The sequence below is a fragment of the Panthera pardus genome, unplaced genomic scaffold, assembly GCF_024362965.1.
Source record: "Panthera pardus isolate Hobbes unplaced genomic scaffold, ASM2436296v1 HiC_scaffold_11, whole genome shotgun sequence".
Taxonomy (NCBI): Eukaryota; Metazoa; Chordata; class Mammalia; order Carnivora; family Felidae; genus Panthera; species Panthera pardus.
The window spans coordinates 64,300,726-64,320,908 of NW_026526666.1; the positions used below are offsets into that span (position 1 = coordinate 64,300,726).

The following is a 20,183-nucleotide window of genomic DNA, read 5'->3' on the forward strand; positions in this document are numbered from 1 at the left end:
TTATCTCAATAGTTGTGTGAATGAATGTCAACCCAGATATTATGTTCTCTAGGAAGTCTTCTTGGGGTTGTGTAATGGGTACCCAGTTTGGATTGTGATCTCTGTGCCTCTATAATAAGCACTGTGGACTGGCCTGTAATGCAATTTAAAATAATATTTATATGCTTAATATTTCCTCTCCACAAAACTGTAAATTTCCTGAGGGATTTATGAATTATATAAACTCCAACACTTAAACAGTACCTAGCACAGGTATTTAATGAAATGAATGAATGGAGTTCCATCCAGTACTAGAAACTTGTGCAATAAAACCACTGGTAAGCCATTGCTACAAGTTAATAACTAAGGAATCTATATCTTGCATTAAAGCAAATAGTTTAGAAATAAAGTAGACAAGACACGCTTTACATAAAATTTATAACATTTATTTAGGCAAAAAAAAAATTCCCAAAACAAAACTCTGTACACACAACATTAATACCTAAGTGATGTCCTGATTTAAAATATAGCATGATTCATGTACAGAACACTCCCATTCATCTGGCCACAGTGAGAACAGTGCCTTCAGTCCAGAGAATTTGAGAGCCTTGGAAATGTATACACATTACATTTCCCAATGAATTTTTCATATCCTTTGAAAGGAGTTAAACTCTTCCATCGAAATTTAAGCAAAAAATAGCTTTTCTCTCATAAGTCCGTGGGAATTTGACAGTGGGAATTCTACAAAAGTCAAGGATTTTAAGATTTTAAAATTTTATTCTTGCAGATTATCTCAGTATAAATCTTGACATTAACATCATCCCATTTTTAAAGAAAAAAATGCTTTCAACAATTTCTTGCTTTTATGAAAGTGTATCTCAGCTTTCATTAGCTAAGTAGCTTCTTGCTTCTAAGCTGATTAAAATAAGCTTAAAAGAACCCATTTGAACAGTTTCCCCAAAAGTAAGTTCGAAATTACGCTAATAGTATTAATGAACTAGATTTATGATTTTCCATAGAGTAATTTTGATAAATTTGGATTTTCTAAATATTCTTAATAGCCATTCTATCTAGCTCTAAAGTTTGGTTGTGCCATCCAAATGAACTTCGCTTCATCCAGAGAAATGAGAAATAGCACTGACTTTCCCATAATTTACCCAAAAATATTGGCTGAGGGGAGAAACAGAGAAAGCTCTTTCTCAGGCTACCCATCAGTTAATATAGAATGTCTTAGGTTAAGATTTGGAAACTAAAGAATGCATAATTAGGAGTGTACCGTGTCATGCAAAGTCTATCAGATACTAAAAAAGATAAAGCAATTACTCATTTAAAGCACATTGAGCAAATTCCTATCATACTGCTATTCTCATCACTGGATGAAGGTTGGATTTGCATTATTCCTAAAGTAAACAGTACATGAGTTAACACTTAAAATGAAAAATGTGTCAATACAAAGCAAATGGTAAAGATTAAACATCCAATATCCACACAATCATTTGAAACTGCTACACCGGATTCGAGAGGGAAACCGTAAGTTTGCAAACTTCTCTACAGGCTGCCTTAGAACACTACTCTGAGGCCCTATCCATATAAAGTTCCCAAATAAGTAACATACAGATAAAACTGACCATATCAGCTGACATTATGATACTGCCTTTAATTTACACCTTCAGTTTAATAATACTGTTTATTCCAAAATAAAAGTTGCGCAATGAACAAATACTGTAAACATGGCATTAGAGAGGGCAGGAAAGGGGTGGGTTTTCCCTGCTACTCATGACCTCTTTTCAATCTCAGTTATTGGCTGCAGGTTGTTCTATGAGGGCGCCATGCATTTTAAAACACTAAGCCAAAACCATTGTTCATTAATGTATCGTAACTGAGAACATAGAATATATTTTCATTAAAACGTGCTCCAAAGGGCTAGAAGAAGGCCCAATCTTATCTTGACACATGGCATAATTAAATATACAGCTAAATGAAAGTGACTAGGGAGGAAAAGGGCCAACTCAAAAGGTCTCAATAGTAAGAACAACTTCTTAGGCTTGATAGATTTGATGTTTTTAAACACGAATCTTTGAAGTTTGCAAACAAAAGAGATCATGAAATTCAATTCCTATAGCACCCTTTTATGGCGACTCACCTCCACCTTAGGTAATTAAGTTGACTAGTGCCACTAACTGGCATTTCTGTCCAGGGGTAAAGAGCAGCAATATTTAAGGTCAATTCCTAGAACTGTGGGTCTGATACGATTTTTCAAATCCTCAATTAAGATCAGTAACCACTGAGTCCTTGGCCAGAGAGTAAACTAACTCCTTATTACTACTTGATTTATGTTTCTTTTCAACTGCCAAAAGGAAAAAATGATTTTTTAGAGTGTAAAGACCACGAGCAAAACTTATTTGATGTAAAGAACAAGATGCCTGATTTCTGCTTTAATTTTAGACTGTTCTTGTTTTACTCAATGATACCAACATGCATCATTATACTCTAAAAAAGTCTAATTCCATTTCCTTTGGTAGATCTAAACCTTGCTGCTGCTTGTGGACTGATGTAGTGATATTTTACAATATCTGAGTGCACCAGTGATTTGAGCAATGAGTGGTTCAGCCCTAGTCTAAATTGTGCTTGAAACAGCACCTCTAAGCCACTGAAGAGGTAACCCTTGAAGGCACCAAGTACTGTTACATTCTACTATATGCATGTAAAAGATAGGCCTAATTAATAGATTCTAACTGTAGACACAGGCCAGTTATGCCTCATAATTTCAATATATACATCTACTATATTTTAGCCAGATTCAAGACCTTACAGACAATTCTGTGCCTTAGTTAGATACACAATTTTAAGAACCATCCCAACCACAAAGGCACTACAATTTTTATATATGGGATGTGAGCAATTATTTTGCTTTTAAGACTCAGAAATATCCCACCATTACCAATGTTCAAAGTAGTAAATTTAAAACAAATTTTCAGTATTTTTAAGTCTTAATCTATCAAGTTATTCTGAGCAATGAAGGGAGTTATTGTTTTCTGTACATTGTTAGCTTTCTGAAAACAATTTGTAAAGATAAAAACCTAAGCCTAGCCTAATAAGGAACACATACTTTTGCTTCAACAGGACAGAAGAGACACTTGAAGCCAAACTTCTCAAACAGGCTTTTCCCTAACTATGCAAGCTAAGAGGCCTGGAGATAGTCAAAATAGCTAGCGATTTCCAAGCTAGTGCAGGCCGGCCTATTTTCTACATTTTGCCTTAGACATTAAAATCTAGGAAAAAGGGGGAAAGCTAAAAGAATCTTCCATTTCCCCTGAAATAGACAATCCGTGAACATTTATCTTGTGCCTATAAAAATTCCTTAAACCAATTAAGTCAGAAGTAATCCACAATATAATATGGTTTTTAATGGTTCTAAATAACTCTTTTCTTTTAGTTTAAGTTTTCATCCCTGCGAAGGAGTATGAAATAATTCAAGTATGATTTTTGTGATAGTGGTATGAAATATATATGTCAAAAATGCTATCAGCACACTAATAAGCCAGCTCCTTTCCAAATAAAAATGCCTCTGAATAATCACCATAATTTAAACATACCATTTTAAATCTCTATTGAAAACAGTTTAGCCATCTATGGAAAAAAATACAGTCATCTGAAATTGTGATTAACCTCATTCACAAACTAAAATTTTAAATGGAAATTAAATTTCTTGGTGACTTGCTGCCTCCCAGCTGCCATTATTGATATAATGATAATTGACTCTTTACTCTGCTGTAACAGGTATCTCAAAAGGAAAGGCAATTGTCTAAAAAATAACCCATCAAAAAATATTTCCTTTTACACGCTACATCTAGAACCATTGTATTTAACAACAGTCTAATGCTTCTCATTCATTTTTGGCAGTGAGGTGTGGACATCTTTCTCCAACATGAGAACATTAAGATACATGTATTTTGAAAAAAAAAAAAAAAAGAAAGAAAGAAAATTTAACTTCTTGTGACAAAATTTACTGTTGTTAAGTGTATTTAACTGAGCAGGTAATACCGTGTGTAGTCTCTATGTCACTGAATAAAATGACTTTGAAATAGAGGGAAAATAATGGTCGGTTTTAACAAGAGACAATTTTATAAAAATTCACATTTTCACAATAGTATGACTTATAGAGATTCAGACAATTAATCTTTAACACAGAATGTTGTAATATTTTACACTGTGATGTCCCGGGAAATATTTCTAGAGAGTAACCAGCAGTCTGTGTAGGAAGCAGCAGCCCATGCTTCCAGGAATAAATATGAAGAATAAGCTACTGCTTACTGCCTCAGAAGAGGTGGGCTCCAGGATAGCCTGTCCCAGTTTAAAAACTGTATTGTAAGAGCAGACCTTTCTCTAGTTCCTTATTTCTTTTCCCCTTAATAGTTTTCTTTCCAATATATTTTTTCTGCCATCCACCCAGGCTCCAGTTGGTGAGTAGCTTTCAAACAGGACTTGGATCTCTGCTCTTTCACACTAAGAAGGACATCTTATAAAAGGTACACAGAGAAGAAAGCCATTTTATACAGAAGCAGTATAAAACTTACAACTGAAGCAGTGCCAGAAATCAGGTTAACAGCTTATCTGAAACTGCAAATTGATTGGAAGGGACTTTAAGATCAGAAAAGTCTGGCTTAAGGGTTCGTGCAAACTTTATCATAAAACTGTAGAATTTCAAGCACAGGTAAGTTCAAACACGGAAAGATGTGGAAAATTTCCTAAAAGGCAATGATGAAGGAACAGATCCTTCTTGCCTCAGAAGTTAAAAATCACAAGACAAATTAGAGACTGTTCACATGGGCAGTACTTTACACCGTCAATCCCAAACTGATCTTATGACTCTTGTCATAGAAACCCCTAAAACATCACAGAGGGGAAGATATTCCAAATAAGCCTATCACAAAAAGGATTCCTGTGATTCAGTTATTCAATTACTTATGGCTATCAATTTAGCCTAGCCTGGGGCTGCTTTTTACAGGGAGGTGGTCTCCCATGGCGCACAATGTGTTTTTCTAAGCTGTCTAGAATGGCCACAGCAATCTGTTGGACATGGGGATCCGTCTGTTCATGTTCTTTGATGTTGTATAAATGCTGCAATCCTCCTTCCTCAATCAGCATGCTGCAATACCTTGAGGCTGAAAGAGGAGAAAGAGCTTTTCTTAAAACGCTTAAAAAAAATTATTCTACACACAAAAAAGTTCTTTTTGTCACTTAAATTTGAGCTATTTTTTAATTCTTTTTTTTGAATTTTATTTTTCATTTTTTTAAATTTACATCCAAATTAGGTAGCATATAGTGCAACAATGATTTCAGGAGTAGATTCCTGAGCGCCCCTTACCCATTTAGCCCATCCCCCCTCCCACAACCCCTTCAGTAACCCTCAGTTTGTTCTCTATATTTATGAGTCTCTTCTATTTTGTCCCCCTCCCTGTTTTTATATTATTTTTGCTTCCCTTCCCTTATGTTCATCTGTTCTGTGTCTAAAAGTCCTCATACGAGTGAAGTCATATGATTTTTGTCTTTCTCCGACTAATTTCACTTAGCATAACACCCTTCATTTCCATCCACATAGTTGCAAATGGCAAGATTTCATTCTTTTTGATTGCCGAGTAAAACTCCATTGTGTGTATATATGTGTGTGTGTATGTGTGTATATATATATATATATATATATATATACACACATACACATACATACCACATCTTCTTTATCCATTCATCCATCGATGGACATTTGGGCTCTTTCCATACTTTGGCTATTGTTGATAGTGCTGCTATAAACATGGGGGTGAATGTGTCCCTTCGAAACAGCACACCTGTATCCCTTGTGGTAAATGCCTAGTAGTGCAATTGCTGGGTTGGAGGGTAGTTCTATTTTTAGTTTTTTGAGGAACCTCCATACTGTTTTCCAGAGTGGCTGCACCAGCTTGCATTCCCAAAATTTGAGCTATTTTTGCTACTGACTACTAATACATGCTAAACCTTGATAAATACCTCTGTAATGATGTTATGTCTACACTGCAAGGCTCCACACATAACAATGATTCTCTAATTCATATATATATATATACAATTCTCATATTCATATATGTATGGTTCCCTTATCAAGGCTACTAGAGCTATGGGTGGGGGGATTGGTTCCTCACATCCACAAGTCTCTATGTGGAAAGAAAGGGCAGTAGAAAACTTAGACGTTTAAACCAACCCTCTTCCTTCTTTCCTTATACTTTAACTGGGACAGATGAAATAATGGAGGCATATGGAAATTTTAAAACAGTTATATGGAAAAGCATAGACAATTACTTTAGACATGGTAAAAGAAACATTTGCATGTCCTTAAAAAAAAAAAAAAGAAAAGAAACATCTGTATGTTCTTAGACTCAAAGTTTGATTAAAGTACCTTTCCATGTGGAAGGCTGTATGTTGATTGGCTAGGTTGAATAGGTTTCTCCCATGTGTTTTATACAAAAAAAAATGAAATGGATAAACCATTTTTTTTCCCAAAAATAAATAAATAAAAATCATAACCTTAAAGCATAGACAATCTGGAAAAGAAAACTTGTTTGATCCCAAATCATAGGTAAGATAGGTGCTATTACACTTTTATGCATTTCCTATATATTTAAAAAAAATTTAATGGCATTCATATTGTACACGTAATTTTCTTTTAAAATATTTTCTTTGCCTTGTTTTTAAGTATTTCTTCTTTTTATATACACCACTTTTAAAAGTATTTTTAGTTTTAGTCATATTTATTAAAGTATAATTTACACACAGTAAAATATACCCAATTTAATCTATAATTTGATGAGTTTTGGCAAATGTATACACTTGTATAACCACCACCACAATCAGAATATAGAATAAAAAAAAAAAAAGGTTCCTTGTGCACCTCTGCAATCCCCTCTGCAGCCTCACCTAGGCAACCACTTCTCTAATTTCTATGATATTGACTTTTGCTTGGTCTAGAACTTCAAGTAAATAGGACCATACAGTATGTATTCTTTTGAATCTATTTTTGCTCAGCATGGCTTATTTAAAAATTTTTATTTTAATGTTTATTTTTGAGACAGAGCACGAGTCAGGGAGGGGCAGAGAAGGAGAGGGAGACACAGAATCCCAAGCAGGCTCCAGGCTCTGAGCTGTCAGCAAAGAGCCCCATGCAGGGCTGGAACTCACCCCCTCAGCCTGACTTGAGATGTGTCCATATTGCTATGTATATGTGGTAGTGTTTTTTTTTTTTTAAGTATTTTTAAAATTTGAATATTAGGAGGTGCCTGGGTGGCCCAGTTAAGTGTCTGACTTCAGCTCAGGTCATGATCTCAGATTTTGTGAGTTCGAGCCTCACATCAGGCTCTCTGCTGTCAGTGCAGAGCCTGCTTCAGATCCTCTGTCTCCCTCTCTCTCTCTGCCCCTCCCCGGCTGTCTTTCTCTCTCTCAAAAACAAATAAACATTAAAAAAAATAATAAAACAAAATAAACAGGGGTGCCTGGGTGACTTAACCAGTTAAGTGTCCAACTCTTGATTTTGGCTCAGGTCATGACCTCACTGTTGTGAGTTCAAGCCCCATGTTGGGCTCTGTGCTGGGCATGGAGCCTGCTTGAGATTCATTCTCTCTCTCTCTCAAAAAAAGAAGAAAATAATAAAAAAATAAAGTATTAAGTATTTTAAGTAAATATTCTATTGCATTGACTATACTACGTATTTTTTTTTAATCTTTTTTTTTTTTTAATGTTCATTTTTTGAGAGACAGGACATGAGCAGGGGAGGGGGAGGGAGGGAGAGGGACAGAGAGAGAGACAGAGGATCTGAAGCAGACTGTGCACTGAGATGGAAAGCCCAAAGCAGGGCTCAAACTCACAAACCATGAGATCATGACCTGAGCTGAAGTAGGATGCTTAACTGACTGAGCCACCCAGGAGCCCAACATAAGTATTTTTGTGGACTTTCTGTTTCAGTGATCTTGAGGAAATACTTAGAATGCTGGGCAAATGCTAAATGTGCGCTTAACATTATAAGAAATCATCAAACTGTTTTCTAACATGGTTACATAATTTTTTCATTGTTCTAAATGTTTATTTATTCTGAGACAGAGAAAGAGAGAGAAACTGGGGGAGGGGCAAAGAGAGAAGGAGAGACAGAGAATCTCAAACAGGGTCCCCACTGTTAGCTCAAAGCCTGATGCAGGGCTCAAACTCACAAACCATGAGATCATGACTTGAGCCAAAATCAAGAGTTGATGCGTAACTGAATGAGCCACCCAGGCGCCCCAAAAATGGCTGTATAATTTTTCAATCTGATCAGTAATGAATGAGAAAGCTGTTTCACATTCTTGCCAACACTTGCCATCATCCATCTTTTTGTTTATAGGCAGCCTTTTTAGTAGGCATAAACTAGTGTCTCATTGTGGTGTTATTTAATTTTTAAATGTTTGTTTAATTTGAGAGAGCAAGAGCGAGTGGGGGAGCGGCAGAGAGAGAGGGAGAGAGAGAATCCCATACAGGCTCCACACTGACAGCACAGAGCTCAAACCCACAAACCCAGAGATCATGACCTGGGTTGAGATCAAGAGTCTGACACTTGGGGCACTTGGGTGGCTCAGGTGGTTAAACGTGACTTTGGCTCAGGTCATTGTCTCATGGTCTGTGGGTTCGAGCTCTGTGTCAGGCTCTGTGCTGACAGCTCAGAGCCTGGAGCCTGCTTTGGATTCTGTGTCTCCCTCTCCCTGCCCTTCCTCTACTTGCTCTCTGTCTCTCTTTCAAAAATACATAGACATTAAAAAAGAAAGATTAAAAAAAAAAGTCACTTAACTGACTGAACCACCCAGGCACCCCTCATTGTGGTTTTAATTTGTATTTCTCTAATGGCCAATGATGTTGAGCTTCTTTTCATGTGCTTATTGGCTGTTCACATGATCTCTTTGTAGAAAGTCTAGTTAGTCCTTTGCCCATTTTTAAACTGGGTTATTTTTATCATTGAGTTGTAAGAGCTCTTTATATATTCTGAAAACATGTCCCTCTATCAGATATATAACGTGCAAATATTTTCAACCTTTCTGTAAATTGTCTTTTCACTTTGTTGATGGTGTCCTCTGTAAATTGTCTTTTCACTTCCTCGATGGTTTCCTTTGAAGCACAAAAGTCTTCATTTTTTTAATTAAATCCAATTAAACTAGCTTTTCTGTCACTTAAGCTTTTGGTGTCCTAAGAAGCTACTGCTTAATCCAAGGTTATAGTGATTTATATCTATGTTTTCCTCCTAAAAATTTTATATGCTTATGTAGATGTAGATGTAGCTCTTACATTTAGGTCTAGAATCCACTTCGAGTTAGTTTTTAATGTTGTTTTTTTTTTTTAATTTATTTTTTGAGAGAGTGTGTACAAGTGGGGAAGGGGCAAAGAGAGGGGGACAGAAGATCCAAAGCGGGCTCTGCACTGACAGTAGCAAGCCCGATGTGGGGCTCAAACTCACAATCTGGGACATCGTGACCAGAGCCGAAGTCGGGCACTCAACTCACTGATCCACCTAGGCGCCCCTTGAGTTAATTTTTATATACAGTATGAAGTAAGGAATCAGATTCTTCTTTTACATGTGCCTACTCAGTTTTCCCAGCACTGTTTGTTGAAAAAATGACTCCTTCCCCATTAAATTGTCTTAGCACCCATGTCAAAAATCAATTTTGGGGGTTATTTCTGAACTCTCAATTCTAATGCATTGATATATATGTCTGTCCTAAGGATGTTGAACATCTTTTCATGTGCTTATTTGCCATCCATTAATCTTCTTTGGTAAAGGATCTGTTCAACTCTTTTGTCCATTTTCTGTTCACTTGTATTGTTTTCGTATTAAGTTTTGAGAGCTTTCTTTCTTTCTTTTTCTTTTTTTTTTAAAGAAGATTTTATTTTTAAGAAATCTCTACACCCAACACAGGCTCAAAGTCACAACCCCAAGATCAAGAGGCGCACACTCCCCTGGCTGAGCCAGCCAGGTGCCCCGAGAACTCTTTATAAAAGTTTTGAATACCTATGCTTTATCAGACATGTGATTTGCAAATACTTTGATCCAGTATGTGTACTGGCTTTTGATTCTTTTAACAGTATCTTTCAAAGAACAGAAGTCCTTAAGTTCGATCAAGGGCAATTTAGCTATTTTTTTTCCTTTGTAGATCATGCTTTTGTGCATATTTAAGAAATCTGCAGGGTGGCTGGCTGGTTTGGTCGGTAAAGCAAGCAACTCTTGATCTCCAGGTTGTAAGTTCGAGCCCCACATTGGATTGTAGAGATTACTTAAAAAATATAATCTTAAAGAAAAAAAGAAGAAATTTGCCTAACATCAAGTCACAAAGATTTTTTGTTTTCTTCTAGAGCCTTTTTTTAAGTTTGTTTATTTATTTATTTTGAGAGAGAGACAGAGCACGTGCACATGGGGGGGGGGGGGGGGGAGCAGAGAAAGAGGGAGAGAGAAAATCCCAAGCAAGCTCTGCACTGTCAGTGCAGACTATGACAAACACGGGGCTTGAACTCAGAAACCACTGAGATCATGACCTAAGCCGAAACCAAGAGTCAGACACTTAACCCACTGAGCCACCCAGGTGCCCCTCTTCTAGAACTTCTTTTTTCTTTTTAACGTTTATTTATTTTGAGAGAGACAGAGTACGAGCGGAGAAGGGGCAGAGAGAGAGGGAGAATTCCAAGTAGGCTCCATTTAGCGCAGAGCCCGACACAGGGCTCAGACTCATGAAACTGTGAGATCATGATTTGACCCAAAATCAAGAGTTGGATGCTTAACTGACTGAGCCACCCAGGCATGTCTTCTAGCACTTTTAAATAGTTTCTTGTTTCATATGTAGGCCTATTATCAATTAAGAGTTAATTTTTGGGGGTGTTTGGCTGGGTCAGTTGGAAGATCATGAGACTCTTGACCTTGAGGTCATGAGTTCAAGCCCCACTCTGGGTGTAGAGGTCACAACCACCCAATCAATCAATCAGAGTTAATTTTTATATAGAGTCCAAGGTAGAATAAGCTCACTTTTTTTTTTTTTTCCTAAAGTAGGCTCCATGCCTAAAGTGGGGCTTTTTTAAAAGTAGTTTTTAATTTATTTTTTATTTTTTGTAGTAATCTCTACATCCAATGTGGGGCTGCTCAAACTCACAACTCCAAGATCAATAGTTGCTCTTCCAACTGAGCCAGCCAAGCACCCCTCACTTTTTTTTGCATCCAGAGATCCAGCGGTTGTAGCTGGATTTGTTGTAGCACCGTTTGTTGAAAAGATTATCATTTCTTTATTGAATGCACTTTAAACTTACGTCAAAAATTAATCAACCATATATGTCTAGGCCTATTTTTGTATTCTCTATTCTGGTCCACTGAACCTTTGCCTATTTCTATGCCTGGACTTGCAACTGGTGTCTGAAGTGAAGGCAGTCTTGTGGGACTAACCCTTAACCTATGGGATCTGACACTGTCTCCAGGTAAATGTCAGAATTGAATTCAATTTGTAGTATGCACAGATGCTGTCTGCTGAGAACTGGAAAACTGCTTGGTGGAGTGTGGAAAAAAACACGTGTTAGAATTGATGTCAGAAGTGGGGTTTGAGGGGTGCCTGGGTGGCCTAGTTGGTTAAGGTATCTGACTCTTTTGGCTCACGTCATGATCTTGCTCTTCATGAGTTCGAACCCTGCATTAGGTTCGGCACCATCTATGCAGAGCCTGCTTGGAATTTTCTCTCTCCCTTTCTCTGCCTCTCCCATCTCGCACGTGCTCTTTCTCTCCCTCAGAATAAAAAAAAAGAAAAAAAAAAGGAAAAAAGAAATGGGATTTGCTATAATGGCTGTGGCTCATAAAAATATGTGGTTTGGGAAGAGAAAAGATGAAAGAGGGATGAAAAACCTCTGATTCCAGAGTAGCCAGGTATTCACCATGATATGGAGTAGCAGCTGAGCTGCAATCAGTTACTAAAGGTAAAAGTTGCCAACAGAATTTAGAGATGGATCTAAACCTTACCAGCAACTGCTTGTGGCAGTGGTTAGGCAGATTAATCAAGATAAAAGGGCCAGGATTCCTTGGCATGACCCCTCACTGGGGACTCAAAGCCTTTCAGGTAAGACTGGGTAAATTGGTCAGGGAATGGAAAAGTTACCAAAATCCACTGGTGAAGCCCTAATGTGGGCTTATAATTAGATCGAGAGAAAATAAAAATGTGTGGGTTGAGGGGCACCTGCGTGGCTCAGTTAAGCGGCTGACTTCAGTTCAAGTCATAATCTCACAGTGTGTGGGTTCGAGCCCCACATTGGGCTCTGAGCCTGGAGCCTGCTTCAGATTCTGTGTCTCCCTTTCTCTCTGCCTCTCCCCCACTCACACTCTTTCGCTCTCTCGCTCTCTCTCTCAAAAAAAAAAAAAATATTAAACAATTTTTTTAATGTATGGGTTGATGGAATTATGAAAGGTGGAATGTTTAAACAGGTTTTACGTAAAGAAGCTGTGTTTCCTTTACCTGAATGTCTTATGGGAATGAGCATTATGTCTGGCTAGGGAACACTTCACCTACCTAGTAATATAAAGTCAAAATCTGTGGATGAAGTCCTAATGAAGGCTACAGTCAGGAATGTAATAGAATTAAACTAAAAGTTTGTAGGACAACTGGTATGGTTGAGTAGGCTTTATGTAAAGTGACTGTATTTCTTTTACTTGACTGTATTATAAGGATGGACATTTTATTTGACTAGGAAATGTTACTCCTACCTAACATTGTAAAACAGAAAGCATGTAAATCTACTCTTCAAGCAATGTTAAGTAGACATGCTAAATGGGTGCCAGAAGGTTTCTTAAGCCTGTGCAGTGTAGAATATAGGCCGAAGTGCTGGTAGGGACAAATTCTCTGTGCCTTACTTATGTGAAGAACAGACTGGGGCATTGGACTAGAGAATTTCCAACCAAGAGGCATTTACTACCTTGCTCTCTGACATTAATTGAAGCTACCTTATGACAGAAGGATTAAAAAATGATCTTAAAACCTGAAATATGCATGGTGTTCTGGGTGATGTCAGAGAAACACTCTAATGGGGATGGCAGTGCTAGGAGAGTTCCCTAGTGAAATGGAAATTGTTTATACAGGATAATGCTAACCTGGGGAATGCAAGGAGGGTATAATCATGGGCAGGAAGACTCTTTCTCCCTAGGACCCACTTTGAAACTGCACAAGGAGCTGCTACATTCTATCATCACTTGGACAGTACCTTGTAAACAGCTGTCCACTAGCCGACAAAGAGTTGCTTGGTTTGTGGACAGTAGTTCCAAGGTGAACAGACAACATCCTGTTTGAAAGGCCAGCACTCTGACTAAAAAAGGTAAAAGCAAATGAGCTCTGTGAGCTGAACTGCATGCTGTTTTCCCAGCAGTGATTAAAGAATTGAAAAGTGATAAAAGGCTCTTGTTGGGTTTTTAATGACTTGAGGGCAGTGGTCAATGGCCTGAGCATACGGATGGGCACAAGGGCAATAGGAACAGAATTGAAGGGGTGCTCATATGAGACATGGCCCTATGGAAATCACTGTGGGAATCTGAAGAGTGCATTCTAGTAGGACATTTCTACGCCCATCAGAACTCCTTGTAGGTTCAGAAGATAACTGGAATAGACCAGCAGAAGAACTTGCCTGGGGTGGCCTGGGGTGGCCACATGGGTCCATGAAATAAGTGGATATGGAGATACTACAGCAATGCAGATATGGGCTGAATGTAGACATATGGCAATCTCTGAGGCACAAATTGCCAGCAAGAACGGTTCAGCCTGCCAGCAAAGGAGACAGACACTGTAGATGGCTATGTGGCAAATTCCCTGGGGGGAAAGGCCCTGATCATAGCTAGCAAGTCAGACTAGCACTGGTAGTCCTGGGGAGATACAGATGGGTCTTGACAGAAGTAGATACTGACTCTGGACTGGGCTTTGCTCAGACAGTGATAGATATGAATGCTTAGAATGCTATAGAGCAACCAAAACATAAGACATTGAAACAATTTGGACAGCCGACTGTCATTTCTTCTGATCAAGGAACATACTTTACAGTGTATAATGTTGATGGAGTTCAGGACACATTGCCCTAAAACATGGCTTCTTGGCATATTGACTATCCTAAGCTAAAGTTGTTTGAGAAAACAGCAGAAACAGGAAGATTACTCTGACTTCCCTCCCTCACCCTTCTTCCCTGAAATAGGTCATAAAACGCCCATGTGAAAGGTACCCTCCTTGTACCAGGAAGAAGGAAGATATTTTATCACCAGAGACCTGGAATTGGGGGCTGAGGAATCTGTACAAACAAACTGTATTTAACTAACTCTTATTTTCCTAGCCACTTCTTCACCATTTACTACCCCTAGCCAAAACATCTTTGTCTTGTCAATTTTTCACAAATTTGTTTATCTAAAAGGTATAAAAGCTTCCTGCTCTGGTCACTTCAGGGCTTCATTCTTGTTTGAAGATTCCCACATATAAAACTTTGAAGTTTTAATAAAATTTGTATGCTTTTCTTCTGTAAATCTGTCTTCATCAGTTTAATTTTCAGGCCCATCTGCTCCCTCGAGGTAGCCACCTGGGTCCATGAAATGAGTGGATCTGGGGTACTGCAGCAATGCAGACAGAGGCTGAATCTAGACATTCTTCCTGCAACCTCTGAGGCACAAATTGGCAGAGCTGAGTAACACTTTTTCCTCCCTTCCAATGTCCAACAATGGGCAGAGAGAGATCTTCCTCAGGGTAACAGTTTCAAAGAATTGGAATGGGCAATTCATATATTGGTTGTTTTAAAAAGGGGGTGGGGGGCGCCCGGGTGGCTCAGTCGGTTAAGCGTCTGACTTCGGCTCAGGTCATGATCTCACAGTCCATGAGTTCGAGCCCCGCATTGGGCTCTGTGCTGACAGCTCAGAGCCTGAAGCCCGTTTCAGATTCTGTGTCTCCCTCTCTCTCTGCCCCTCCCCTGTTCATGCTCTGTCTCTCTCTGTCTCAAAAATAAATAAATGTTAAAAATAAAAATTAAAAATAAAAATAAAAAATAAAAACGGGGTGGGGTAGAGGTGAGAAACAGGTCAGAAGAGCTAGATTCCATGCCTTTGTGAGAGTATGCTCATGCTCAATATGAGTGGGGCTAAAAAGAGTGTCCCCACTAGATATTCTTCTGTTTTTCTGGTGGATCCAGAGAAGAGGGAATGGGAAAGGATGCTGGTATGGCTATGTAATTCTTGCCAAGGGAGGATACTGGTAAAATGACTATACTTTTTTTTCCCCCTTCTTCTTCTTCTTCCCTGTATCAATTAAACTTAAAAAAAAATGTTTTTAATGTTTATTTTTGAAAGAGAGAGAGAGAGCGAGCAGAGTTGGGGCGGGGGGCAGAGGGAAAGGGAGACACAGGATCTGAAGCAGGCTCCAGTATCTGAGCTGTCAGCACAGAGCCAGACTCAGGGCTCGAACCCATGAAACATGAGATCATGACCCGAGCTGAAGTCTGGCACTTAACTGACTGAGCCACCCAGGAGCTCCAATTAAACTTAAAAAAAAAAAAAAAAAAAAAAAAAATTCCCAACCAGGGGCTTCTGGGTGGCTCAGTTCGTTAAGCATCTGACTTTGGCTCAGGTCATGATCTCATGGTTCTTGAGTTGAGCCCTGCATCGGGCTCTCTGCTCTCAACACGGAGCCCACTTCGAATCCTCTCTTCCCCTCTCTCTGTCCCTTCCCTGCTTGTGCTCTCTCTCTCAAAATAAACAAGCATTAAAAAAAAAAATTCCCAAGGGGTACCTGAGTGGCTCAGTCACTTAAGCATCCAACTTAAGCTCAGGTGATAATCTTGAGGTTTGTTAAGTTCGAGCCCTGCATCAGGCTCTGCACTGACAGTTAAAAGCCTGCTTAAGATTCTCTCTCTCTGCCTCCCTCTTTTCCCCTCCCCACTTCTGCGCACATGCACGCTTGCTCTCTCTTTCTCTCAAAATAAAATGAACTAAAAAAAAAAATTAAAAATTCCCAACCTGATGCAGTGGTCACAGATCAGGGCTGCAACTACACATGTTGGAAGCAGGGATGATTCCTAAGTAAGAAATTGTAACTGTACTTTAAAATGTTTTTGTGGTGCCTGGGTGGCTCAGTCAGTTGAGTGTCTTACTCTTGATTTAGGCTCAGGTCATGATCCTAGGGTTGTGGGATCAAGCTCCGAGTTGGGCTCTGTACTGAGCATGGAGCCTGCTTGGGATTCTCCCTCTCTCCCCCTCTCTGCTCCTCTCATACACTCTCTCCCTAAAAGAGTAAATAATAATAAAATATTTTTGTCAGAATTCCCCAGAGCCTAATGGAGAGGAGATGTTCCATCTGACAGAATTGGGATTAAAAGTGAATGCAATTATACTGCCCGGAAGTAAATACAGCCCACTAGTTCTGTACCTATGTAATCTTACCCTCTCTGAATGAGAGTTGACTCAGTGGGAGACAGGTGCTAATCTAGTATTACTGCCTGCAATCCAGATCAGCACAGTGGCCAAAACTAATAATGTCCCTTCCAGAGGTAGAAAAGTTTGGTATAAATGAAGAGAAAGAAAAATAGTAGCTAAGGGTACAGAAATGAACAAATGGGTCATGTCATGAGTGAAATCCAAGAGAACACTAACACCGCTAAAGAAGCTCAGAGCAAGAGATATCTCTTAGCTCAGTTGTACCAGCTGCCTGAGAGCAATATATGGCTTCACCTTAAGACCACTTCTGCTTTTGAAACTTTACAAGATCTAATGGAAGCCTGCAAATCTGAGTGGCCTTGCCCTGGCAGACATTTTCTTTTTTTTTTATTTTTTTTTTATTTTTTTTTAAATTTTTTTTTTTCAACGTTTATTTATTTTTGGGACAGAGAGAGACAGAGCATGAACGGGGGAGGGACAGAGAGAGAGGGAGACACAGAATCGGAAACAGGCTCCAGGCTCCGAGCCATCAGCCCAGAGCCTGACGCGGGGCTCGAACTCACGGACCGTGAGATCGTGACCTGGCTGAAGTCGGACGCTTAACCGACTGCGCCACCCAGGCGCCCCCCTGGCAGACATTTTCATATGATATGATTACTAATGACTGAATAGGACTCTCCTGATGTGCCAGTATCTGTTAACTGTTATGATCTTTTTGTTATAAAGGATCTGCGGTCAAAGATTGGGGTGGCTCGTGGTAGAATAAGAAATTATTTGGTCTCTGTCCCAGGTTTCTGGCAGAGCTCCTCAAATCCTTGGAATTTCCCAATAGGAGTATCTTGTCATTTATCAGGAGTCCCTTTTGAGAACATGCTAATAAGGTGACAGAGCAGAGTCCTTAGACAGCCTCAGGATGAAGCTGGTGAACAGAAAGACCAAATGATTAGAGGGTTGGACCTTTCAGCCCCATCTTTGGACTTCTAGAAAGGGTAAGTGAGGAAGGTGCAGATTAAGCTCTATAAAAACTCCTGAACAAGAAGATATGAGGAGCTTCCACGTTGGTGAATGCATCCACATGCCCTGAAGGACGGTGCACCCCAAGTTTTGTGGGGACAGAAGCTCCTGTACTCAGGATACTTCTGGGCCCCACCCTATGTACCTCTTAATCTGGCTGTTCATCAGTATCCTTTATAATATCCTTTATAATAAACTGGTAAATGTCACTAAATGTTTCCCTGAGTTCTATGAGCTGCTCTAGCAAATTAATCAAACAGAAGAGGGGCTTATAGGAACCTCTAATCTTTATAACCAGTCAGAAGCACAGGTAAAAACCTAGACTTGGGACTGGCATCTGAAGTAGGGCAGTAGTCTTATGGGACTGTAGGATCTGATGTCATCTCCAGTTTAATAGTGTCAGAATTAAACTAAATTTGTAGGACATCTAGTCAGTGTTGCTGAGAATGGGAGAATTGCCTGGTGAGTTGTGGAGAAAACACACACTGGAGCCACAAAACACTGTCTTGATTACTGTAGCTTATAGAATAGCTGGAAGTCAGGTAGTGGAAGTGCTCCAATTTTGTTCTTCATTTTCCTAAGTTATTTTAATATTCTTTGCACTTCTGTATGAATTTTAGAATCAGTCTGTCAATTTCTCTTCAAAAGCCTGCTGGGATTTTGACTGGGGCTGTATAAATCTACAACAGACTTGGGGAGAATTGTCATTTTAACATTATTAAGTCTTTCAACTCATGAATATGGTAGATCTCTCCATTTAGCTAGGCCTTCTTCAATGTCTCTCAGCAGTGCTTTGTTTTTCTGTGTACAGGTCTATACATTTTGGTCAGATACACCCATCCCTAAGTATTTCATAGTTTTTGACACAATTGTAAATGTCATTTTTCCATTTATATTGGTTGTTGTTGGTATACAAAAATGCAACTGATTATTATGTATATCGTGTATCCTGGAACCTTGCTAAACTCAATTAGAACTAGCTGCCCTTTTGCAGATTTCATGGGATTTTTCTACAGAGATAATCAGGTCATCTGTTACCTCATTCTTTCCACTCTGGATGTCTTTTGTTTCTTTCCTGATCACACTGGACAAATCCTCCATTACAATGTTCAATATGGTGAGACTGGACACCCTCTTGTTCCTGATCTTGGTAGGGCAACATTCACATTTAATTTTTCACTATTAATTTTGATGTTAGCTATAGGATTTCCTTAGACATCCTTTATCAGGACTGTGTAGTGGATTTTGTCAATTCTTTTTCTGCATCTATTTTCTGCTTTTCATTTTTTGGTTTTTTTTTAATGTTTATTTTTGAGAGCGAGAGAGTGAGCGAGCAGGAAAGGGGCAGAGAGAGAGAGAGAGAGAGAGACAGAATCTGAAGCAGGCTCCGTGCTGTCAGCACAAAGCCTAACGTGGGGCTCAAGCCCATGAACCGTGAGATCATGACCTGATCTGAAGTCAGACGTTCAACTGACTGAGCCACTCAGGTGCCCCAGATTGCTTTTCTTTCCTCTTCTGGTAATAGAAAGGAACACACTGATTTTCAAATGTAAACCAACCTTGCATTCTTGGAATAACCTTCCTGGTCCTTTTTATACACTGTTGGGTTCCATTTGTTAGAAAATTAAGAATTTCCTCATCTACATTCATGAGAGATATTGTTCAGTAATTTTCTTTTCTTACAAGGTCTTTGTCTGGTACTGATTTCAGGGTAATTCTGGTTTTCTTCCCACCCCACATACCCACCGCCCCCCCCAAGCTTTATTTCTCTCTAAGCTTCAGTTTAGATAGTTTCTACTGCTATGCATTTAATTTTGCTGATCTTTTCTTCTGTTATCTACTATTAAGTTCATTCAGATATATATTTTTTCATTTTTAGAACCTTTTTTAACGTTTATTTTTTTCTTTAATTTTAATTTAATTTTTTAAAAAATAATTTACATACAAATTAGTTAGCATATAGTGCAACAATGACTTCAGGAGTAGATTCCTTAGTGTCCCTTACCCATTTTGCCCATCTCCCCTCCCACAAGTTCTCCAGTAACCCTCAGTTTGTTCCCCACATTTATGAGTCTCTTCTGTTTTGTCCCACTCCCTGTTTTTACACTATTTTTGTTTCCCTTAATGTTTATTTACTTTTAAGAGAGAGAGAAACAGCGCGAGCAGGGGAGAGGCAGAGAGAGAGAAACACAGAATCTGAAGCAGCTCCAGGCTCTGAGCTATCTGCCAGAGCCCAATGCTGGGCTCAAACCCACAAGCTGTGAGATCATGACTTGAGTTGAAGTCAGATGCTTAACTGACTGAGCCACCCAGGGACCCCATCCAGATATTTTTCATGTCAAATATTTAAAGTTTTAGCTATAGTATTTCTATTTTATTTACTTTTTATATTTTTTCTTCTATTAATATTCATGTTTTCTTTAAAATCTTGGATCATATCTATAAAAATTTTTTTGAAGTTACTTTTCTGGTATTTGCATTATCACCATCACTTCTGGGTCTATTTCAAGTGTCTGATTTTTCTTCTGGTTATGGGTCACATTTTCCTGCTTCTTCCCTCATCTAGCAATTTTTATCAGATACTAAACATGTTGTTGAGTTAGGCTAGATTTTGTTCTTTTTTTTTTTTTTTTAATTTAAAAAAAAAATTTTTTTTTTTAACGTTTTATTTATTTCTGAGACAGAGAGAGACAGAGCATGAACGGGGGAGGGTCAGAGAGAAAGGGAGACA

General features: G+C 38.8%; 1 protein-coding gene across 1 annotated transcript in view; it reads right to left on the reverse strand.

Annotated features, from left to right (window-relative positions):
- Window positions 1–409: 409 nt before the first annotated feature.
- ZYG11B (zyg-11 family member B, cell cycle regulator) overlaps window positions 410–20,183 on the reverse strand; it is a 92,761-nt gene continuing 72,987 nt past the window's right edge. The window contains exon 14 of the mRNA XM_019449269.2: window positions 410–5,144. Coding sequence (XP_019304814.1) covers window positions 4,954–5,144 — 191 coding nt within the window. The 3' untranslated portion in view covers window positions 410–4,953. The remainder of the gene's footprint in view (window positions 5,145–20,183) is intronic.